The sequence below is a fragment of the Dysidea avara genome, chromosome 12 (assembly GCF_963678975.1).
Source record: "Dysidea avara chromosome 12, odDysAvar1.4, whole genome shotgun sequence".
NCBI classification, from domain to species: domain Eukaryota; kingdom Metazoa; phylum Porifera; class Demospongiae; order Dictyoceratida; family Dysideidae; genus Dysidea; species Dysidea avara.
Genome location: NC_089283.1, coordinates 23,915,651 through 23,937,154, shown reverse-complemented (window position 1 = coordinate 23,937,154; position 21,504 = coordinate 23,915,651). Strand labels below are relative to the sequence as shown.

The 21,504-nt window shown below is 37.0% G+C and overlaps 2 protein-coding genes across 2 annotated transcripts in view; one reads left to right on the top strand and one right to left on the bottom strand.

Annotated features, from left to right (window-relative positions):
• The window catches only part of LOC136240415 (uncharacterized), a 39,583-nt gene extending 24,621 nt beyond the window's left edge, over positions 1-14,962 (top strand). The window contains exon 4 of the mRNA XM_066031395.1: positions 13,711-14,962. The gene's annotated coding sequence lies outside the window, so the exon portion shown is untranslated. The remainder of the gene's footprint in view (positions 1-13,710) is intronic.
• Positions 14,963-21,211: 6,249 nt separating this feature from the next.
• Positions 21,212-21,504, bottom strand: part of LOC136240439 (uncharacterized) — a 69,412-nt gene continuing 69,119 nt past the window's right edge. The window contains exon 45 of the mRNA XM_066031424.1: positions 21,212-21,467. Coding sequence (XP_065887496.1) covers positions 21,379-21,467 — 89 coding nt within the window. The 3' untranslated portion in view covers positions 21,212-21,378. The remainder of the gene's footprint in view (positions 21,468-21,504) is intronic.

Here is a 21,504-nt window from a genome sequence, read left to right as displayed (position 1 = left end):
CCTGTACAGAATTCAACTAGAAACAAATTACCCTGTATAGAGATCAGCTAGAAGAAGTTACCTTGTAGATAGTTCAGCTACAACAATTCCCCCTGTAGAAAGATCAGCTAGAAGAAGTCACCTTGTAGAGAGTTCAGCTACAAAGAAACCATCATGTAGAGAGTTCAGCTGCAAACAAATCACTCTGTAGAGAGTTCAGCTACAAAGAAACCGCCATGTAGAGAGTTCAGCCTCATACAAACCACCTTGTAGAGAATTCAACTACAACAAATCACCCTGTAGAGAAGAAGTTACCTTGTAGAGAGTTCAGCTACAAAGAAACCATCATGTAGGGAGTTCAGCTACAAAGAAACCACCATGTAGAGAGTTTAGCTGCTAACAAATCACCTGTAGAGAGTTCAGCTAGAAACGAATCACCCCGTAGAGAGATCAGCTGGACGAAGTCACCTTGTAGAGAGTTCAGCTACAAAGAAACCATCATGTAGAGAGTTCAGCTGCAAACAGATCACCCTGCAGAGAGTTCAGCTACAAAAAAATCACCCTGTAGAGAGTTCAGCTAGACGAAGTCACCTTATAGAGAGTTCAGCTACAAAGAAACCATCATGTAGAGAGTTCGGCTACAAAGACACCACCATGTAGAGAGTTTAGCTGCAAACAAATCACCTGTAGAGAGTTCAGCTAGAAACATAATACCCTGTAGAGAGACCAGCTAGAAGAGGTTACCTTGTAGAGAGTTCAGCTACAAAGAAACCATCCTGTATATAGTTCAGCTACATTTCAAGTCACCCAGTAGAGAGATCAGCTGCAAAAAAAATATCCTGTGGGGAATAATGGGCATGTAATAAATATATGTATATAATTTGTATAATTACTAATAAAATCAAAAATAATTGAAGTACTAAAATTCTTCTTGAAGTTCTTTTCTTCTTCCTGTAGTAAAGAAAAAACACATGGGTTAAAAAAGCCCCAAAGCCAGCCATAGGCCGGCTTTGCAGTATGCAAATACAAAAAGAAGTGATATCTAATCAAAAACAGCCAAGCTGTAAAAAAAGGTGCGGCCCCCAAAAAGGCCATGGTGAAAAAAGATGTGAAATCCAAGGTGGCGGCCAAGAAATGGCTGTGATGGTAGGTTAATGGTTACATTTTAATAACGACAATTCAGGTGAATTTTGTGCCGCTTGGTCTTGGCACCAAATTCACCTGAATTGTTGTTATTAAAATGTAACCATTAACCTACCATCACAGCCATTTCTTGGCCGCCACCTTGGATTTCACATCTTTTTTCACCATGGCCTTTTTGGGGGCCGCACCTTTTTTTACAGCTTGGCTGTTTTTGATTAGATTTTATCTACAGCTGACATAGTCACAATCCTAATCTGTGTACATGCAATCAATGTTTTGGCATACACTCAGCATAAAACTGACCAAATTATGATGGCATAGCTGTATACAGAGTCTTAGTATCAAGAGTTCATAATATTCGTATGGTGGGAGAGTGTCTATAACTGAAGCATGGCATAGGCAGAAGCCAGCAACATTCAAGGAGGACAGCTCTAGGAGGCTTTCTAAGGTTTCCAGAACTGGTCAAGTATATTCAAGCAATTGATTTGATTTGCAAAGGTACATAATGTTCAGCAGATACTCTATAATAGAGCAGTCAGTCACACTAATAGAACAGTATTATGAGCAGCCTATATCAATAAATTTAATCAACAAATTCAATTATTGGCATTGATAAGGTCAAGCCTTTCTTCTATAATTGAAGACTGAGGTGTTACTTGCACCTTTGCTGAATGAGATCTAAACTAGTGTTTCAGAGAGTTGTGAGGATGCTTGTAACCATTAAGGCGAATCAAAATTTTCTAGTGAACATAAACTACACTAACTATAAAGTAGTAAATTAATAATACTGGTTACCATGCAGCTAGCAACTGGTGCATAGCTAAAGCATGAGTGTAAACAAGGCATGCCTGATCAACTGATCTTCACTTGCCGGTATATGTTAGTGATACTACAGTGATATATCGCATGGAAGGAATGCAGGTATAGCTAATAAATCACTTAACTGAGGATTGATAAAGCAAGTATAAACATCAAAGCAGCAGTTTAAACAGCAGTGGCTTAAGCTACCTTTTTCACAACTATACATAGCCTTAACCTGAGACTAGGGGGCATAGTGTTTGAAGTAAGTACTTCTTGTGCTGTATATTGGTGGTTTTTAAGGGGAGACCATAGTGAGGTTTTACTCTAGAATATATGTATATAACCGTTCCATTTTCCGTTTCCAGTTTCCATTTACACTGTTTCCAATTGCCCATTTTATTATAGAGGACTGTAATTAAATTAAACTGATTGCGGCTACTGATTGTAAGGCAATTTTTAATCAAAGAGTGGACCAAAAAATGGAAAATTTTTGAAAATGTCTGCGGGCTATCTCAAGATTGGATCTTGAGGGACTTTTAGTCAAATCCCTGTAGTAAATTGTAAAAGGGTGAAGAAGTACAACATGTAAGTATTTTTATACTTTTCTGTGATGCAGCTAGCTGGTTATTTTTTATCTGAGTTTTACAACTAACATAATCACCTTTAAGCTAGCCAGAAGTTATTTGGCCACAACTAGCCCCTGTTAAGCAGGATATAAAACTTGCAGCTTTAATCAAATAATTTACTTACCAAGGACATGTACAACAGTACAAGTATAATTGTACTCATACAGCTGCTTTAATCTGCATTCACTCTCCATCAATTTGACATCCAGGTTTCAGTTAATTGACTCACATTTTAAAAAATGTTAAAATAATTTCTGCGATGTATTCAATTTTACATAGGGGATATTTTTATTTACAGTTTACACCTATGCGCCATTTTGGTTCTTGAATGTTTTTGTTTACCACAGGAACAGCACAAATCGCCTATTATACAGATCTAGAGATAGCATATGTTCTAATACAGATATGTAATGCATGGATATGAGCTTGTTTTCAATTTTAGCTTGTAAAAAAAATATCAGCAGGAATCACTGTAAACTGTAGTCTGTAAACTATAAGCATTGAAATGTGCCTTGCCCCATTAATAATTATTAATAATGTCAGCCATTGTGCTATGTTCATGCTGTAGATATCTGACTATTGGTAAAATGTATGCATGCATGCATCTGTGATATGCTTGAGGATATTTAGTACTGATATAAATGTCTTTTCAGAAACTTGGGCAGGCACAAGTTGAAGTACAGCCGGGTAGTCTACAGGCATGTGCTGAGTTGGATCAGCAGTGGCGGATCTAGGATTTTTAAAAGGGGGTTTCTGAAAGTTAGTATAGCTAAATAAGGCATCTGATGACATTTCTCCAGAAATTTCTGAGATTTTAACAGCTCTGAGATTTAGATTTTAGGCTACTTTTAGTCAGCAATTATAATAAATCCAATGCTTTAAATAGCCAGTGTTGGGTAAGTTACTTTGTAAAAGTAACTAGTTACATATTACTTATTACTTGCAACTGAACTATTTAGTTACAGTTACATATTACCCATATGGCCATAAAATGAAGTAACTATATATTAATAATATTACATATTATATTACTTTGTGTCCACAGCCTTAAACTTTCACGTGTGAGACTACCACTTTATCACGTGACATGATTGCGTTGTTGGACAATGTGCAAATCTTGGCTATAAGTAAGAAGCTGGTGAATAAGCTTCATTCAGTAGGCTTCGCTACTTCGTTGTGGCTATAGGCGTTACTCAGAGGTTAACTAACGAGATTAGTAACTTCGTTACTTGTAGTAATAATATTACGTGATATTAGACTCGTTACAGTAACTATATCACTTAGGTAACGTGTTACATTTGTAAATGAAGTAACTTGAGTTATATTACCTGTTTGTATAGCGTATTTCGTTATATTACGTTGTTACCACAAAAGTAATAATATTACGTAGCGCGTTACTTATGTAACGCGTTACTCCCAACACTGTAAATAGCTAACTATTTTTTTTTCAAATTAATGACATAAGATAAAACAGTACATAATAAACAAAAACAAATTATCTTACATATGGGCCTCAGCGACCTGCACGGCAATAGCACATGTTGCTGCAGACCTTCAGTGCTGGTCACTGTAAAGCATTAATACAAAAAAAAACAACAATACAATAAATAGCTAACTATAGGTAGGCATTCCAGCCTGATTTTTAAATTTTGGGAAAATGGGCTTTTTATATGCTAAATAGATAGAGTATTGATTGCTGATCTCAGAAATATATAGCTTGTTGGATTGGAATTAGCTACTTTGGCATGCACAGTACTTTAAAACGGAAAAAAAGGTACATTTTTTTCTCCATGGCTCTCCATACATTTTAAAGGGGAAAATGGCACAATTGAATCAGGAAGCTATCTAGCAATCTGGACTATCTTGAAACTGCAGTGCCTTCTAGCTGCAAGTTTGTACATGTAATGAGAGTAACTTCAGATCTTATTGGATCTCAGCAACTTTGTATGCTTTGTGGTGAGCAACTATATGTTTCACCTATTGCACACTTCTCAATACAATGGTGTATACCCATAGGCAAGTGGCTAGCTCAAGTAAGTGAAAACATCAATTGCAAGTTAACAACTTATAAAGGTAAACAACTAAAGTGGAGGTGCCACAATGATGCAACAATACCTAAGGTGGAGCTGTGATTTCAATTATGGCATTGTTATGCTGACTTTGAAGTGGTTTATACCTTTTTAGCTGATGACCCAGCCACCAGAAAATTGCTCTGGAGCTGAAAATTGCTAACCCGAGTGAAGTAACTACGCTCTTTAAAGTAAGCACCAGTGACTACCTTCCACCCAACAGTAGGTTTTTTTAAGTTTTAAGTATTCTACATACATTGCATGGCTTGAAAAGATTACAAAACAACACAAAACGTACTTAGCTATATATGTAACGCGCACGATAAAACTAAGATTTTCATGATCAGCGTGTGGACAAACCCCACAGCGATTTTCATCCTCATTGGAGCTTGGACGACGGAGCAATCCCAAGTTAAACAGTATCTCTGCCTCTCAGAGAATTTTTCTAGCACGAAACTGTACAGAGTGGTGCACAAATTAGACAGTTTTATTTTTGTAATTACAGTAATTAGTCTTTTTTGTTGTTGTTGTTTTTGCCTTGCCATGCCCACAGTGTAGTCCTCTACTTTTTGTGTTCGCATGCTGTCCGAGGTTTCACATGCCTATTTGTTTTGTTGTACATCTTTTCATCACAATTGTTAATGATGGTTATCTCTCTCTCTAGTTGTTATTTTGTGCCAGGGTTCTATTGGGGAATATACGGAGAATTTTTTTTGTTAAAAAATCTCGGATACTGGAATGCCTACTATAGGGCTAAGATGGTGACTATAATAAGCTGAAGCTTTGATCGTTCTATTAGAATAGTTACTTGACTGCTCTATTAGAGTATTTCGATCGTTTTTAATGCAGTGGGAGATGAAAAGCGAAGGGTTGCTGAGGGTTTAATAGCTATAAATGGTGTCAGTTAAGTGTAGCTGAATGCATGCTTGTACTGAAATACAGTGGTATATAGTTGTTTGATATAACAAATTGTCAATGCAACAATGTTTATGCATTTAGACTGCAAATGAGCTAAATTTAAAAGGGGGTTCCTGTTGAAACCCCAGAAACCCACCATGCACCATGCACCAGCTGATCACCGATCAAGAAAGACTATTGCATGACCATTTTGTGGCTTGATAAATATTTTTGATAACTATTTTAGAATTTAATTACTTCTAGCAATTAAAACCAATCACTGATAGAAGAGAAAGATGATCAGTACTCCTGCCTAAGTATAGTTCTTGCAATAAGTCTATACGCTGTTTAAAATCATTTATTTGATTATTATTAGCTGTTTAAAAGATTAATTACACTATAATTTGTCAGTGTGAAGTGCCTGTTATAATGCAGTGATTGCATGGATATAAAAAGGAAATGAAATTGTGAATGTGTTGAACTGTGGTTGAGTCAGGGCCGCCCACAGGGGGGGGGGCAACTGGGGCATTTTACCCCGGGCCCCAGCCTGAAAGGGGCCCCAAGTGGCCCCTTGACTACCTGTTTAAAAGATCGATATACTCTAATAGAGCAGTCAGACGTAAATACTCTAATAGAGCAGTCACAGTATGCTTCAGAGGAGCAGTGTAGCAAGCTTATAGATAAGGAGACATGGTTGTGAGGGGTAGCTATTGTCATTGTCAGCAGGTCATGACTTTTTTTCTTTTTTTTGGTCTTCAACTTACAGCTTGGGTGAAGTTGTGATTCAGAATGGAAACCTCCTTGCCTCTGGGGCCTCACTTTAACTCTTTGCCCTGGGCCCCTTAATTTCTCTGGGCGGCCCTGGGTTGAGTTGATGTGATTCCATAAAATAATTTATCAGGTGATGCTTAACTTAAAGCTACTGCATGGGATCACAGTTAATTTGCGGTATATAATGTATTCCAGATTCTTGAAATTCTGTTAAAATAGAATTTGGCAATTACCACTGTAAAGAATTTATCAGCATGCACTCCCTGGATCTGCTTCTTAGCCTATATAGTAACTAGTTTTTAAAAATTAAAACATGGGAATAGAAATCGCTGAAAAAAGTAAAGAAACAAGAGTCAAACAAGCCAGCATGTGAAGCACACAGATCTCTATTAACATAAGCGTATAGCAACACAGGGAGGGCTGGAGCCCTTGTGATTTTCTGATTGAATTCAAAAAAGATTAAGACACTCTAGCTAATAGATCTAGAGCAGTCAGTTACTCAAGCAGTCATAGTATTCAGAGAAGCAGTGTAGCTGAAACTATGAAGTTGTGAATAAGGATTTTTATGTGCTTTATCAGTGATACAATCTGCCATTATTAGCAGGTATCGACCTTTCTCTCTCTCTGTGTGTGTCTCTCTCTGTGTGTCTCTCTCTGTGTCTCTGTGTGTGTGTGTCTCTCTCTCTGTGTCTCTCTGTGTGTGTGTGTGTGTGTCTCTCTCTCTAACACCAAACCAGAGCCCCCTATCTAAAAAATATCTTGCTACGCCTATGATTAATGGACACAATGGATATGGTAGAAACTAAGGAAAAACAGTAGCTTTCCATAAATCAGGAGCAGATAAGTACTGAGAATGCTTCTATAAGTATTTGAGTCCAAAGAGAGATCTCTGTGTTTAACATGGTGGCTTGTTTGACTCTTGTTTCTTTACTCAGTTTTATCAGTGATCTCTATTCCCATGTTTTAACTTTTAAAACACTAGTTTGTTAACTTTTTATAAATCCATTATGGATAGTTAACATGACAATAAGAGGTGCTGCAATGTGGTGCTTGATATTATACTGTACTAAACAATCCAACTATAGGCAGTGTATAGCATGCTGTGGTCAGCAATAGTATAGCTTCTGATTTATCATATACGCATGCATGCTCATTGCACATTTGTGCAGCTGTGTGATCACAGTAAGTCAAGTATGCAGTGGTACACAACAACATTGTTGCTTTGGCATGACTATAGACTTGGTGATAATTGCTTCAACTGTAAACAGGTTAGTGATGTTTATAAGGTTAACTAAAAAGTGCTACTGAGCCTGCAAAGTAGTGAAAATTTGCGTTTCATTTTGCTTAGACCAATTTTTGACTGACTTTAAAGTTATATAATGGCTTTACAGGGGCATAGGTAGGGGGTTCCACAGGACCCTAACACATCATTTAGTGTGGCAGGACAAAATGAGTGGGTAATAGTGTATGGAACAGCACAACAGCTGACAAAGCTCAGTTGCATTCATCTCTCAGGGAAGGATTTACAGAGGTAACGAGCCCTCTTCAAAAAACTTGTTAAAAAGATCGATGTACTCTAATAGAGCAGTCAGGTATATACTCTAATAGAACATGCATGTAAATATCCATATCCTTCATCAGTGAAGTTTTTCAAACATTCTAATATTAAATGCAAAACTGAGGATGACCTTATACTGTAATATAGCTTTGGTGTGCGGTGTTTATAGATAAAGAACTCCAGTAATAATGTTTATCACTTATGTTATGCAAAATGAATCCATGCTATGCATTTGTAGTTATAATGTAAGTCATTCCATGTATCAGTGGATTCATGGTTCCTATACAAGTGAGCCGGATAACTATCACTTACAGAATACTGTATGTGTCTCTTATGCTGTCTGTTTCCACTAGGTAGCTTTATCTAGTACTAGCTTCATCCCAGGGGCACATTTATGCATCATAATTAATGTACTTTTTTGCATAAAATATAACAATTTGCTGAGTTTTGAATCATTAAAATATTGAAAGTCTCTCAGTGGCTGGGGGCTGCATCTCCAGACCCCTGCTTCTGGTAACTCAATACTGTTGTTGAAACCCCCCCCTTCAAAAAAATCCTGGCTATACCCCTGATTTGTGGTTACTAACTTGATAATTGAATATAACAAGTAATTTGATATATAGTTTTATAGGATTAGTTTGTAAGTTATAGCAGTTTAGAAACAGTAGATTAGAACCTCTACAAATTTGGCAGTGAAAGGGCTAACCTTCTCAGCGCATCATGTCACTTTTCTCAATGCCTGGTGCTATGCTTTGTTGCTATAATTGCACATCATAGGACACCATTTCTCCAGAACATACTCCAAGTCTCCTTTTGATTTCTGTGCTAGCCAGCTCAGCACACTTTAAAGCTGTTTAATGCTTGTAGCTGCCTGGACTATGAAATGGCTGGAGTTTTCAACTATGCTGTATCATTAAAACTGCAGAGGTTGTAACTGACTACCTGAAACTATGTGTCTTAATGTGTCTGTCTACCTTTAACTGAGCTTCTTTATGAGAGTCCATTTTAATTTGGTACTTGTGTTCCTATCACCTATCCTTAGAAATGTGTTGTGTTACTTATCTAGCTACTAACACATCTTGGTCAAATTTGGAAGGTGGAATAGTTAATACTGGCCAGCAAGCTTAGATAAAAAGCAGTGGCTATTCATCCGGTTCCGGATGCTGACTTATACAGGCTATTTGTCCAGCTCTCACTTATCATAACTCAAGTATCAAGCACACTAGTTGTATGAAAGTTTTTAGTGAGTTCAAGGTGAGCTAGGGTTGTAAGCGAACGTCTCCCAGCAAAGCCAGGCCAACCCTAGCTCACACCTCCAACTCACCAAAAACTTACCTTCATACAGACAGTGAAGGACACCATTATAGGTTATAGCATTAGGGTTAGGGTCGGGTTCAGCTTTGGTTTCTTCTTCTTACGATACACAGGTTACTTCATTGTGTCACATTTATAATATAGAAAAGTAAGAGAGCTGGGGAGCTAGCAGGGGTAGCACAGTTGGTGCCATACTTACTTTCACACTGGTGGTCCAGTCTGAAAGTTTTGTTCATTTTTTTATCCAGGTTCATTTTTATTATGTGAATTTCTTTTTGTTACATATGAATAACCCCTTCCTAGATAGGAATACTCTAATAAAACAGTCTCTCTACTCTCTAATGTAGCAATCATTATTTTGAGTTATATAGGAGTGACATAAAGGCATGGTATGTCATGAAACTTCACAAGCTATCATAACAGCTTTTGGGCATAGATTAATTTGTACACTAGCAAAGTTGGGGGGAGCTCATTAAGTGTGTACATGTGGGTTTTAACAAATTTGTTTTGTACAACTTAAGTTCAGCATCAGCTTAGGTGATTGATGATTCGTGATCAACGGAGTTGCCATGGTTCAGAGTCCTGCAGGGATGAGATTGTCCCAACCAGAAATGAATTTACAATTTCTTGTTTTTGGTATGCACCACAAAGCCCCCTTCTACAATAACTATACACAGCAACATACAAGTATAACAAGATATAGTGTAGCTTGTTTCTAATAACATGAGGCATCTCTTACATGCTTGATTCAATGAATGTGAGTCAGTCAGCCCACTAACCATCATCAGATGAAAGTATCCATTTTGCTACAGCAATATAATATTATTCATAGCAATGTGCAAGAGTTGTTGCATTTCCAATCCTATGACATGAAAGATTTGTTATAAGTCCTCAAACCAAAACTTTCAACATACAGTACATTGTTTTTCATTGTAATCGAAATATTGTATTTTTTGTGCATTTCTACAGCATCTATTCTTTGAGGAAATCTGCCCCCCTCTCCAGTCTAACTCCGCTAATTTTGGCAGCTAGAAACGGAAGTGAACAAGCTAGTCCAACTGAATAACATTATAACAAACCAACGACACACATTAACTCTGAGGGTGTGTGTCCTTGTCTTTTTGTTTCTCTACCATTTCCTGTGCATCAGATTATTATTATAATAAACTACTACTATCAGTTTGTATAGTTTGCACTAAACTTGTATTGCTTGAACACAATTTATCCATCACAAAACATGTACATTATTACTAGTAGAACATGTGTAGGATATTGTCAGGAGTATATATATATGTACTCCAGGGGCGGATCCAGGGGGGGGCTTTGGGGGCTGAAGCTCCCCCCCCCCCCTTCACTTTTAGGCTTTACTTGATCAATATACTGAGTATTATAATGAAATTTTGTCTTAGCATAATTATATGATCACTAATAATACAAATACTCATAAAACCACCTTATAAACATCTTTCCAAGGTATTATCAGTGGATTTATGCTAAAGTTTATGCAACAAGGACCCGGATCAGCATTGGAGGTGTACAAGATCGAGATACTCTAATAGAGCAGTCAGCTAACTACTCTAATAAAACATTCACTGGAAGCATATAGTTACCTCTGTTATGGATTTTTTCCTGCACCTATACATACAATGCAGTGCATTGGTCTGTTTAAAGGGCTTCATTCATCTACTTGTGTAGTTAATATGTATGGCAATACTTAATTCAGGTACACAATTTCCATTGAAAATGCTCTCAGATTCAATCTTGCATTGTTCAAATTTCAAAATTTTCCACTTTCAGCATTATTATTCTAACATGCACCTATTCAGTGTTGTGCAATTGTGAGAGGGTGCATCATGTACTTGGTTGTCTGTACCTACCCAAACTTTTCCATTAACAAAATGCTTCAGAGAGCCATACCTATAATCTAAAGGCAGTATATAAAATATCTACAAGCAGAAAATATTATTAATTTTATGTGGAAATGTCTCCAAATTGCAGTATTTTTGCATCTATTTTTCAAAAATTTCCTGGGGGGCATGCCCCCAGACCCCCCTAGTTCCAGCATGCTTCGCATGCTGGGAAGCTTTGCACACCTCTACCCAAGAGATTAGTACCTTGAGTTAGCCCCCCCCTTTTATAAATCCTAGATCCGCCCCTGTACTCCTATTACTTGGCAGACAGTCCAGCTAATTATTCTTATTAGTACTTTACAGTGTTATATGCTGAGTTTAACTGTGCATCTTTGCAGTGGGGTCTTTTCTGAAAGACTACAGTGCTATTGATTTCAGGGGACATGGCTAAGGTGACCTAGCAGGAATTACAGCCTCACAAGTGCTATTTAATATTTAGGGATATACAAGACATCCCTACAGCTGTTTATTGATACTAAGTACGACAATCAATATTTACTCTAATAGAACAGTCAATTACTCCAATAGTACAGTCATTACAATACCATGGTTATCATATGAGTCAGTTGCTACTCAACAAGGTTGATACTAATCTATCAAGTGTACATGTTTCCAAGGCTTTCCTCTCGTCTTGCAAGTGGATGATACTCTACTAAAAGAATTTTATATATGCCATGTATGTAAGTTTTATACAAGTCAGAAAGTTATAAATGTTTAGGTAACACTTGTCCCATGTTCAGTTAAATACTCCAATAAAACAGTCACAATTTGTATGGTGAACTGAGCCTATTACAGGTTCTAAACTTCTTGTTTAATGCAGAAAGTAAGCTTAAAGTAAGAATTGTACTTTAACATAACTTACATTTTGCATACACAGTACTAGTGCAGTCACCTGCTTAATAAGGTCAGAGCAAAGAATGAACAGGTTTCTCTACTAGTGAATATAGAGCAGCCTGCATCATTGGTATTGTACAGGCTTGTTATATTGCTGTGGGGCATGGCAATTAATGCTCATGATCACTGTATGAAAAAGATTATTTACAGCCACTGGCTCAGCTGTAAGTTTCTCTTATTATTTCAAGCAGAGTGAGCATTAATTAGCTGTAGCTTATGACATGCAGTTGCTAGTAGGGTCTGGGGGGCATGCTCCTCAAGGCAATTAAGTTTTGAAATTTATTAATGCAGAAATGTTGGTTTTATTTGTCCATCACATTGAGTATAATGTAGAAATCAAGTCAACTAGGTACAATCTATATAAAAATTATGTGTTTACTTCAAAAATGGATTACAGCCATGACAGTCTTTGTATACGAGTGGAAAATAAGTAGATAGTAGGCTATGGTTCAGCATATAGTGGTGATGATTCTAGCTGACGTAAGGAAAGGAGATGCACAGTATGGATGTTGTAGTATGGCTTTATAAGTAGAACTTCATAGGGGTGTCTGGGGGTGTAACCCATGGCCAGAAGCTGTAACATATCATAAAATGGCTAAAAAAAATGGCATTACAAGTGCTAGGATCTGAAGGTTGAATAAATGGCTCTGTCAAGCTTTGAGGGCCTGGGGCAAAGTTTCCCAGTTGGTACTCCTGATTATAAGACCACCTCATTATAGTAACCATACTAAGTCAGTATAGGTCCCAATAGGTATAAGGTGTATATCATGCCCTCTTTAATAAGCTTTATGAATAGCTATAGCTAGCTACATGCACCATTGAGATTAACATGTAAAGCATAATTATAAGATACGTACTTCGTGTGTTGCAGTTATGTCTAAACCATTTTCACAGTTCAAATTGTCATCTCTTATAGTGACAAGTCAAAAACTTAACATCATATTGATTTCTTCAAAAATTTTAGTATTGACATTAAATGTTTTTTGAATGTGGCGCTTTGTGGTTTTGAATTTTGTTTCTTGCTAAAGGCCTTGAGGATTCTTCAGATCCAGAATGTGATCTCAAGAACTAGTATACCTGCCCATGAGAAAAAATGTGACCTACAAAACAGAATTAATAATTCCAAAACTGATCAAGTCAATGCATGTTTATATATCATTCAGTTTCCAGTTTAACTAAAGGACAGCTTTTGTCAATCTTTGGACATCCAGTATAGAGGACTTCCTCCATTAGCTAGGCCAGGTAAACTTAATTATTAGTTTCCCATCCTGAAATAGCAGTGCAGAAAGATGTATCAACTGAATTAGCTAAGATGACTTAGAACGTTTTTTTCTTAGACTGCTCTAACTAGTTAGCTACCAACTATAGAGGGTACTGGATGGCTGCACTCATGCAGTGATACAAAGTCCTTAGCGGAGATGAGAAACTGTAATAATGTGGCCTTAGCTCTAAGCTTGTAATGTGACAATTTCATTTGTTTTGTGTAGCTTAATATTATTATTGTGGCCTTAGCTATCTAAATAGTGTTTTGGGCTGTACTACCAATTCAATCAAAGGAATTAAGAATGTGACCCAATTCAATCAAAGGAATTAAGAATGTTTCTTTCATACAACAAGATATGCCCAATTTCAAAAGCCAGCTGTCGAACGTAGTTTTAAACTTACTGAACCTGTTGAATATAGTTGTTTTTTTGTGCAGTTCTTTGTTTATCGGTGTTGTTGTTATTTTTTTCTTTTTATGTTTGTAGCTTACAATAAACAGCTTTCCTTGCCATACCCACAATAAGAGAGACCATCATTGATGATGAAAGTGATACGATGTACAGAAACTAAATTGTGGTGTGTTCTCAGGCACACATGACCAAAACATGGTGAACCGCCATAAGGTGGCTGTAGCAAGGATTGACGTTATACAGTACAAGTAACAAACCAACCAAACAATTGCATTAAAGAAGTCCTACACTGACCACTCCAGTGACTCCGCACAGTTCTTACCAGAAATATACTCTTCTAGAGACAATAATAGATACTCCAGCAGCTCAGTTCACAAAGTATCTTTCTACATGATAATACTGTAGCTTGTTGAATACTAAATTAAACCTAGAATACTACACAGCTGGTTGGTGAGAGCCAGACAGGCCTGATGTCCAAGAACAAATACATGGAATTATGACAGACCTAGCTCAGTAGGGTTACTGTCCAGTTCAGATAAAATCTGCAAATAATCCGGCTTCCTTCGACCTCTTGCAGATCCCAAATGTTGTATGGAGTCTAAGGACACATCAACTCTAATAGAACAATTGCATTAGTAGATGACATGTCAAATCTACTCATTGTGCCGCTGGATCTGATATGTGGTCGCATTTTTGTCCAAGGATATTGTTTGTTTGCTGTATTTGTACACTGTTTAAACAGACCTTTTCGGATATTTCTGTAGATTCATTTACATGTTTATACAAATCAATAGTACGTCCTATTTTAGAATATGGTAACTTGGTTTGGGGACCTCACTATAAAACAGACATCAAAAAATTAGAAAAAATCCAACGGAAAGCAACTAGAATGATCAAATCTATAAGAAATCTTGACTACGAGGAACGATTGAAAGTACTTAACTTGCCATCATTACATTATAGACGTTATAGAGGTGACATGATTGCTGTCTACAATATGCTACATGATAAGTATGATATAGACCATTCTGATTTTTTTACTTTTTCACCCATTACCCATACCAGAGGTCATACATTTAAGCTATTTAAATATTTTTCAAGAACAGATGCCAGGAAATATTTTTTTACAAGAAGAGTTGTTGAACCATGGAATAATTTACCCCAAGAAGTAGCATGTGCAGCATCAGTTGATGATTTTAAGAAATTGATTGACCAATATTCATCTAACACTATGTATAAATGTATGTAATTAGTCTACTTGTACTTTTTTTACCTGTTGATCAGGTGTAACAGGCTGTTTAGCCTTATAAATTACCTGTAATAAATAATAAATAATAATAATAATAAATCGTGATGGTTTTCTCTCAGTAGGCAGCTGAACCGAAAGGTTCAATAAGGCATAGCTACCGACAGTTTTATTTATTTATTATTGCTTTACAACACCAAATGCAAGATGACAGAATTAAAATGATCGTGCAAAAATAGTCTGGTGGTGTTGATGAGGGCCGGTCAGATGGCTACATGTGCCAACTGAGTTTTAGTATCATATACCTCACTGTTTTGAGTGTGTGTGCATGTATAATTAGCTTGAAAATCATTTACATTTGCAACATTGAATAAAACAAGAGTTAATACTAGTAACTCTTGGTAATACTATATTAGCTACTCGATTAGCTATTAGCTAACTCTTGGTAAAACCGTAAAAAAGCAAGCTTACTAAGAAGAGCGTAACCCAAAGAAACCGGAAAGCTGAACCCGCCTAACGCTAGCTAACACTAGTCGAATACTCGGGGCATACCAACCCTAAACATACAACTAGTGTACTTGATACTCGAGTAGATGGATGACTCAGCATCCGCGAAAAATATCCTACGAGACTCATGAGACTGGTCCCAGTGCGTGGGCGACTGGAAACAAGGCACAAATTCTAGAGGCGCTTATACGAGAGGAGGCACATTGTCCAGTAGACAATTGAGAGGAATCGTAAATGGAACAAGACCAGACTATCGTGGAAGGTCCCATTTTAAGTATTCCTAGAGAACTGATGGTTATCGTCATATCATTTTTATCGTCACGTGACCGAGTGAAGCTGCGTTACGTTTCACAGAGACTACAAATTGTCAGCGAAACACCGTCACTATGGCGTGAATTTGTTTGGGATTATTATGACACTCGCGAGGAGCTTTGTGTGAAGAACGTGTTGAAGAGGTGTGGAGAACTCATCAAACGACTATCCTTTCCCGGATACTTAACACCAAAGCTAGATGAGATGTTACAATACTGCAACAATGTAAGACATGTTAGTCTACCAGTAGCAATGACTTTGAGTCCTGATCAGCTAGTACAACTAGGAGAGGCTGTACAACACATGAAACATTTACACACGTTAGATATTAGTTGGAACGCTGTCAACATCAAACCATTATTTTTGATTGGATCAAATTTAAAAGAGGTAACATTGTATTCAGCACTAACTTTTGAATCATTTGTTGTGTGGGTGAATGAATGGGTTGGTATGGGGTTTAGACCAGGAAATCTAAACATAATGTGTGCTACAAATGTTCAACCTGCAGCTGGTTGTCCATCAGACATACAGGCCTTGGTGCAGAATTGGCAAGAATGTAACTCCGAAGTGCCTGATGGTCATAGTGCGAACTTTAAGCTTTATGGACGTTTGAAAGTACCTCTAAACGTTTATCCAATTGTACCAATATTTCAACTCCAATTTGGTCAAACAGCTGTTCTTCCATTTGTAGAAGCTAAACAGTGTGGTATACAGGGATTGGATTATCTACAATTAACTGATTGTTGTAGAGATGGTAAGATGATGTACAAGGCAACTAATACATTGTTGAATTGTCCACAGTCCAATAGTACTATTACCAGTCTTCATTTTGTGACTCATTTTAATGTTACAAAATGCAACCTTTTTCTTCCCATTCATCTAGAACAACTTGCCATTGCATGCCCTAATCTTCAGCGACTTGTGTTATTTCAGTGTTCTCATTGTTTGAGAAGTCTACAAGGTCTACGTGCCATTGCCAGTCACTGTCACAATTTACAAGGACTGAACATTTCAGGCATTTATGCTACAGAGTTGGAAAGTCAAATTCAACTGTGGGAAATATTGTGTAGTTTAAAACTGACTCACTTCTCAGCTGAGTATTGTGTTATAAGCCCATGTGTGGCGGGTGCTGAGTACAAGGAGAAGATGATTTGTTTGTATCAGAAATGTTCAAGTCTGGTAGCATTAGAGAGTTCGACCAGACATGGTTGTTTAAGTTGTAAAGGTCTGTTAGATAAAGACTTAATACTTTTGTGTCAGTTTCCAACACTCTATTATTTAGGCCTTAATTGTTGCTATGTTACGTCTGTGCAAGGTGTCATTACTAGTTGCAAACAACTGAAATGCTTTAGGATTTATACTTCTATTTATAGGGCTCAACTATCACTCTCGTATGCATGCAACAGCAATTTGCAGCAATTGTGCATTTCATCAAGGAAAACTGATGCCTCTGATACTTTTATGAGTTCAGTTTCAGCTCATGGTGGACTGGTACATGTGTTTCTGTCTGTAGCATCAGTATCTGTTGTGGGTATTAGTGTGTTAATAGAAAGCTCTCCCAAACTGATGACATTTTATAGTGTACTTGAGATACGTCATGAGAATACTGAAGAAAAACTGACAGATAGAGAGTTTGTGGAGTTTGAACATCGTTTAAAAGAAAAGTATCAAAACCGAAAATTATTCAATAGTGGTAGTGTCATAATGTTGCAACAAAGTAAAGAAGATATCCATAGACAGTTTTTGAAAACTCTATTCCCAGGACATACAGATCTTTACTTTCTGTGAACATTATTAATGCATTTTTTGCAGTTCTTTATTGTATTAGTACTAAAATACTCTACCTAATTTTGCTTAGGAATCATCTATTATTCAGCATTTTTGCAAGAGTACAGAGAGTACGTATACGCTAGACTGAGGAAGTAATTGAAATAAGTATAGGTGCATAGTGGAAGCTGAGTCACAGCTGGAGTCTGAGTGCTTGTGAAAATGCTGCTTATTACTCCATAATGTATTATTAAATTATTTGTCCTAGCTTGTAACCTTGAAACGTTTTTTCCCCCCATTATTATGCATAAATTATGTATGTTTTTGTTTGGTTGTTTGCTTGCCTTGTCTATGGAAGAAATTTGCACGCATGGCCTAATCAGATTGGCACTATATAGCTGAACAACACCATTCACAACAAAATTATATACTAGAAGCCATCAGTTGTTCTCAACATTTTTTGGCACACGATTGTGTAGATTGGGACACGTATCAAAGTGTTGTCTTGTTGTTTGTTTACATGTGTTATGTATGTCCTTTATTTATTTTAGCTTTGTTGCATGCCATGTCCGTGATAGTGGCTATAGTCGCATGTATCCGAGGTATGGCTAACATGCTCAATGATAGTTAATTGTCTTTTGATTCTCTTAGTAAGGTATTTTTTGATTCACTCAATTAATTTAATCATTATGCATCTACTCATTGGAGGCTCCGGGTGACTGATTTCCAATCTGTGCTTGTAGTGATGCATATATAGCTGTATAAAAGTTTTATGTAGGAAGGAAAGTCCTTAATCTGAGAGGTGTTCAAATTTAGGGCTTGACAACATGTTCTCCTTAGGAAATTTTGAAAGTTAGATGCTCTGAAGCTGAGATTTCAGCAGTCAGTCAATAAATGCTTGACTGCTCTATTAGGGTGACTGCTTCATTGGGTATCTAGATATTGCTGACCAGTTTCTAGAAACCTCAGAAACTCCCCCTGGAGCTGCCAATGCCACTGGTATGCTTTTCACTGTATTTTGCGTTTTGTATGTTACCTCGTGTGTATAAGACATCCACTTACACAGACTTTTTGGCTATGCATATGCAAAATGAAATTTATGTCAGTGTAATTATTATATAAAATATATATTATGTGTCACATATGAAGACATCACCTTGCAATGTAGCATGCACACATTACCACACAAAATTACAATGTCTATCAATTATAAGTCATAAGCTCATATCCCACAAAGAATAGACATTTGTATGTTCCAGAAATGAAATATCCACTAAATGCTTATCGTGATAAATACTTTGCTGTAACATCTTATAACCACCTCTATGGAATAGTTTTCTGTGATGAAATTTTTGCCTTAAGATCATTTCACACTTCAAGAATTCATTTATTGATATTAGTAAGCTATCATCCTTGTCACGTAATTCTAGTATACTTTGGAACGTCATAAGTTCGGGAGAGTTTTCTATTAACACACTAATGCCCACAACAGATACTGATGCTACAGACAGAAACACATGTACCAGTCCACCATGAGCTGAAACTGAACTCATAAAATTATCTGGCATGTCAGTGTATGAGGCATCAATGAACAGTTGCTGTAAATTAACATTGTGTGCAACAGAGAGTGACAGAGGAGGACGTTTTGCAACAATCCTACAAAACTTAAGTTTCTTACAGCTGGAAATTGTATCCTGAACTGAGGTGGAATGGCAGTTAAACATTCTGCAGTACAAGAGTGATGGAAAGTGTGATAGAAGAGAGCAATCGCTGACAGGTGCCTTTGAACAAGCCTCACAAAAGCCTATCCTGTGCCAATATTCTAATGCTAGTAAATTTACGCATTTCTCATACAAGCAAATTAAATTTTCCTTATTTGTGTTCCCTGCTATTGGACTAATAATACAAAAGTCTACAGCAAGGTGGGTCAGTTGCATACTACTCAGTATTTCCCATAATTGAATTTGATTTTCTAACTCTGCAACTGATATATCCAGAATGTTCAGTCCTTGTAAGTTGTGACAGTGACCAGCAATGGCAAGTAGACCTTGTAGGCTTCTCAAACATTGACGGCTACCCCTTAGAATAAGTTGTTGAAGATGAGGACATGCCATAGCAAGTTGTTCTAAATGACTAGAAAGAAAACGGCCACTTTGCCATATAACATAAAAATGTGTTACAAAATTGATGCTGGAAATATTTCGTCTTAATGGAATTAATTGATGACTTACTGGTATGGCAGTTGCCTTGTACATCATTTTACCATCTCTACAACAATCAGTTAATTGTAAATAATCCAATCCCTGTATACCACACTGTTTAGCTTCTACAAATGGAAAAACAGGCATTTGGCCGAACTGTAACTGAAATGATGGCACAACTGATGAAAGGTTTAGTGATATTCTAAAGCTTGGATAAACTCGCAAACAAGCAGTATGACCTTCTGGTACTTTTGAGTTCCACTGATGCCATTTTTTAAACAAATCTGGTTTACTTACAACAGGACGCACAGTAAAGACAATGTTCAATTTTGGTGGTCTACACCCTACACCCACCCACTCATCCAATAATGTGTTGTATATTGCTTGTACACATTCTCTTACATACAATGTTAGTTCATGCAACTTTGCACTGAGTAAAAGCAATAGCTTGATGTTATCAGTGTCGTCCCAACCAATATCTAATGAGTGTAAATGTTTCATGTGTTGTACAGCATCTCCTAGTTGATCAGGACTCAATGTCATTGCTACTGGTAGACTAACATGTTTTACATTACTGCAGTATTGTAACATCTCATCTAGCTTTGGTGTTAAGTATCCAAGAAAGGTTAGTCGTTTGATGTGTTCTCCACACCTCTTCAACACGTTCTTCACACAAAGCTCCTCGCGAGTGTCATAATAATCCCACACAAATTCACGCCATAGTGATGGTGTTTCGCTGACAATTTGTAACCTTTGTGAAACGTACCGAAGCTTCACTCTGTCACGTGACGATAAATGGGATACGAAGATAACCAATAGCTCTGTGGGAAGATTCAAGATGGACACTTCCATGATGTGGTCTCACTTTGTTACTGACCTTTTTGCTCGCCTTAGTATAATATATATTTACAGGCGCTTACCAGGGGAGGCGTTTATAAGTGAACTCGACTTATCGAGACTCGCCGACTTTTATACAATAATTATATGATACTGTCTCTGATTGAATTAAGTCCACAGGACTGTACTATACATTGCAATTGTTGGAGCAAAGACAAAAAGAAAGCCGACACCAGGGACGGATCCAGACTTTAAAAAATGGGGTTCCACTCTGGAATTGCAACTTCAGCCTAGCTGCAGATCTCGCTGCAGATAGAAGACAAAAAAAAGAAGGTCATTACCTAGAGCTGCTGACAATAGCTGCCCCTCACCAACTTATTTATACTACTAGCTTGCTGCACTGTTCCTCTTAAGAATACTCTATTAGAGTATCTCGAGTATGAGAGGCTCTTCAAAAGGGGGGTTCCATGGAACCCTTTGAACCCCCTGGACACCTATTAAATCCAACCTATACCTATAAAAATTTAAAAGCCCAGAAGAGCAGCGTATATGGTTCAATCAACAGCAAGCGGTCCCATATGAAAAACTGTAGCCTTGTAGTCACTTATACTGCTCATTTGACATATGTAGCTAAGGCAAATAGCACCATGCTCTTCAGTATTCTCTTATTCATCTATCCCTTGAATGTATTGATTCTGACATGGAGTACAGTTGATTTTCTCTTTGATTTATATATTATGTACTAAACAGAGTAACAAAGTCTATATAATATATTACTATAAATGTCTCACAGCATATAACTCCTTTAATAATACAATACACAACAAAATAATGTTTCTAAGTATGCTAAGTGCATTGCATAATAATTATATTTCAAACGGAACTATCACCCTGTGGAGCTACACTCTCCTCGCAGCTCTCCATCATATCTGAGTTGAAGAACAATGGATTAGCAAAGGCAGCTATGAAACAAAATATCTCTAATCATAAATAAATAAA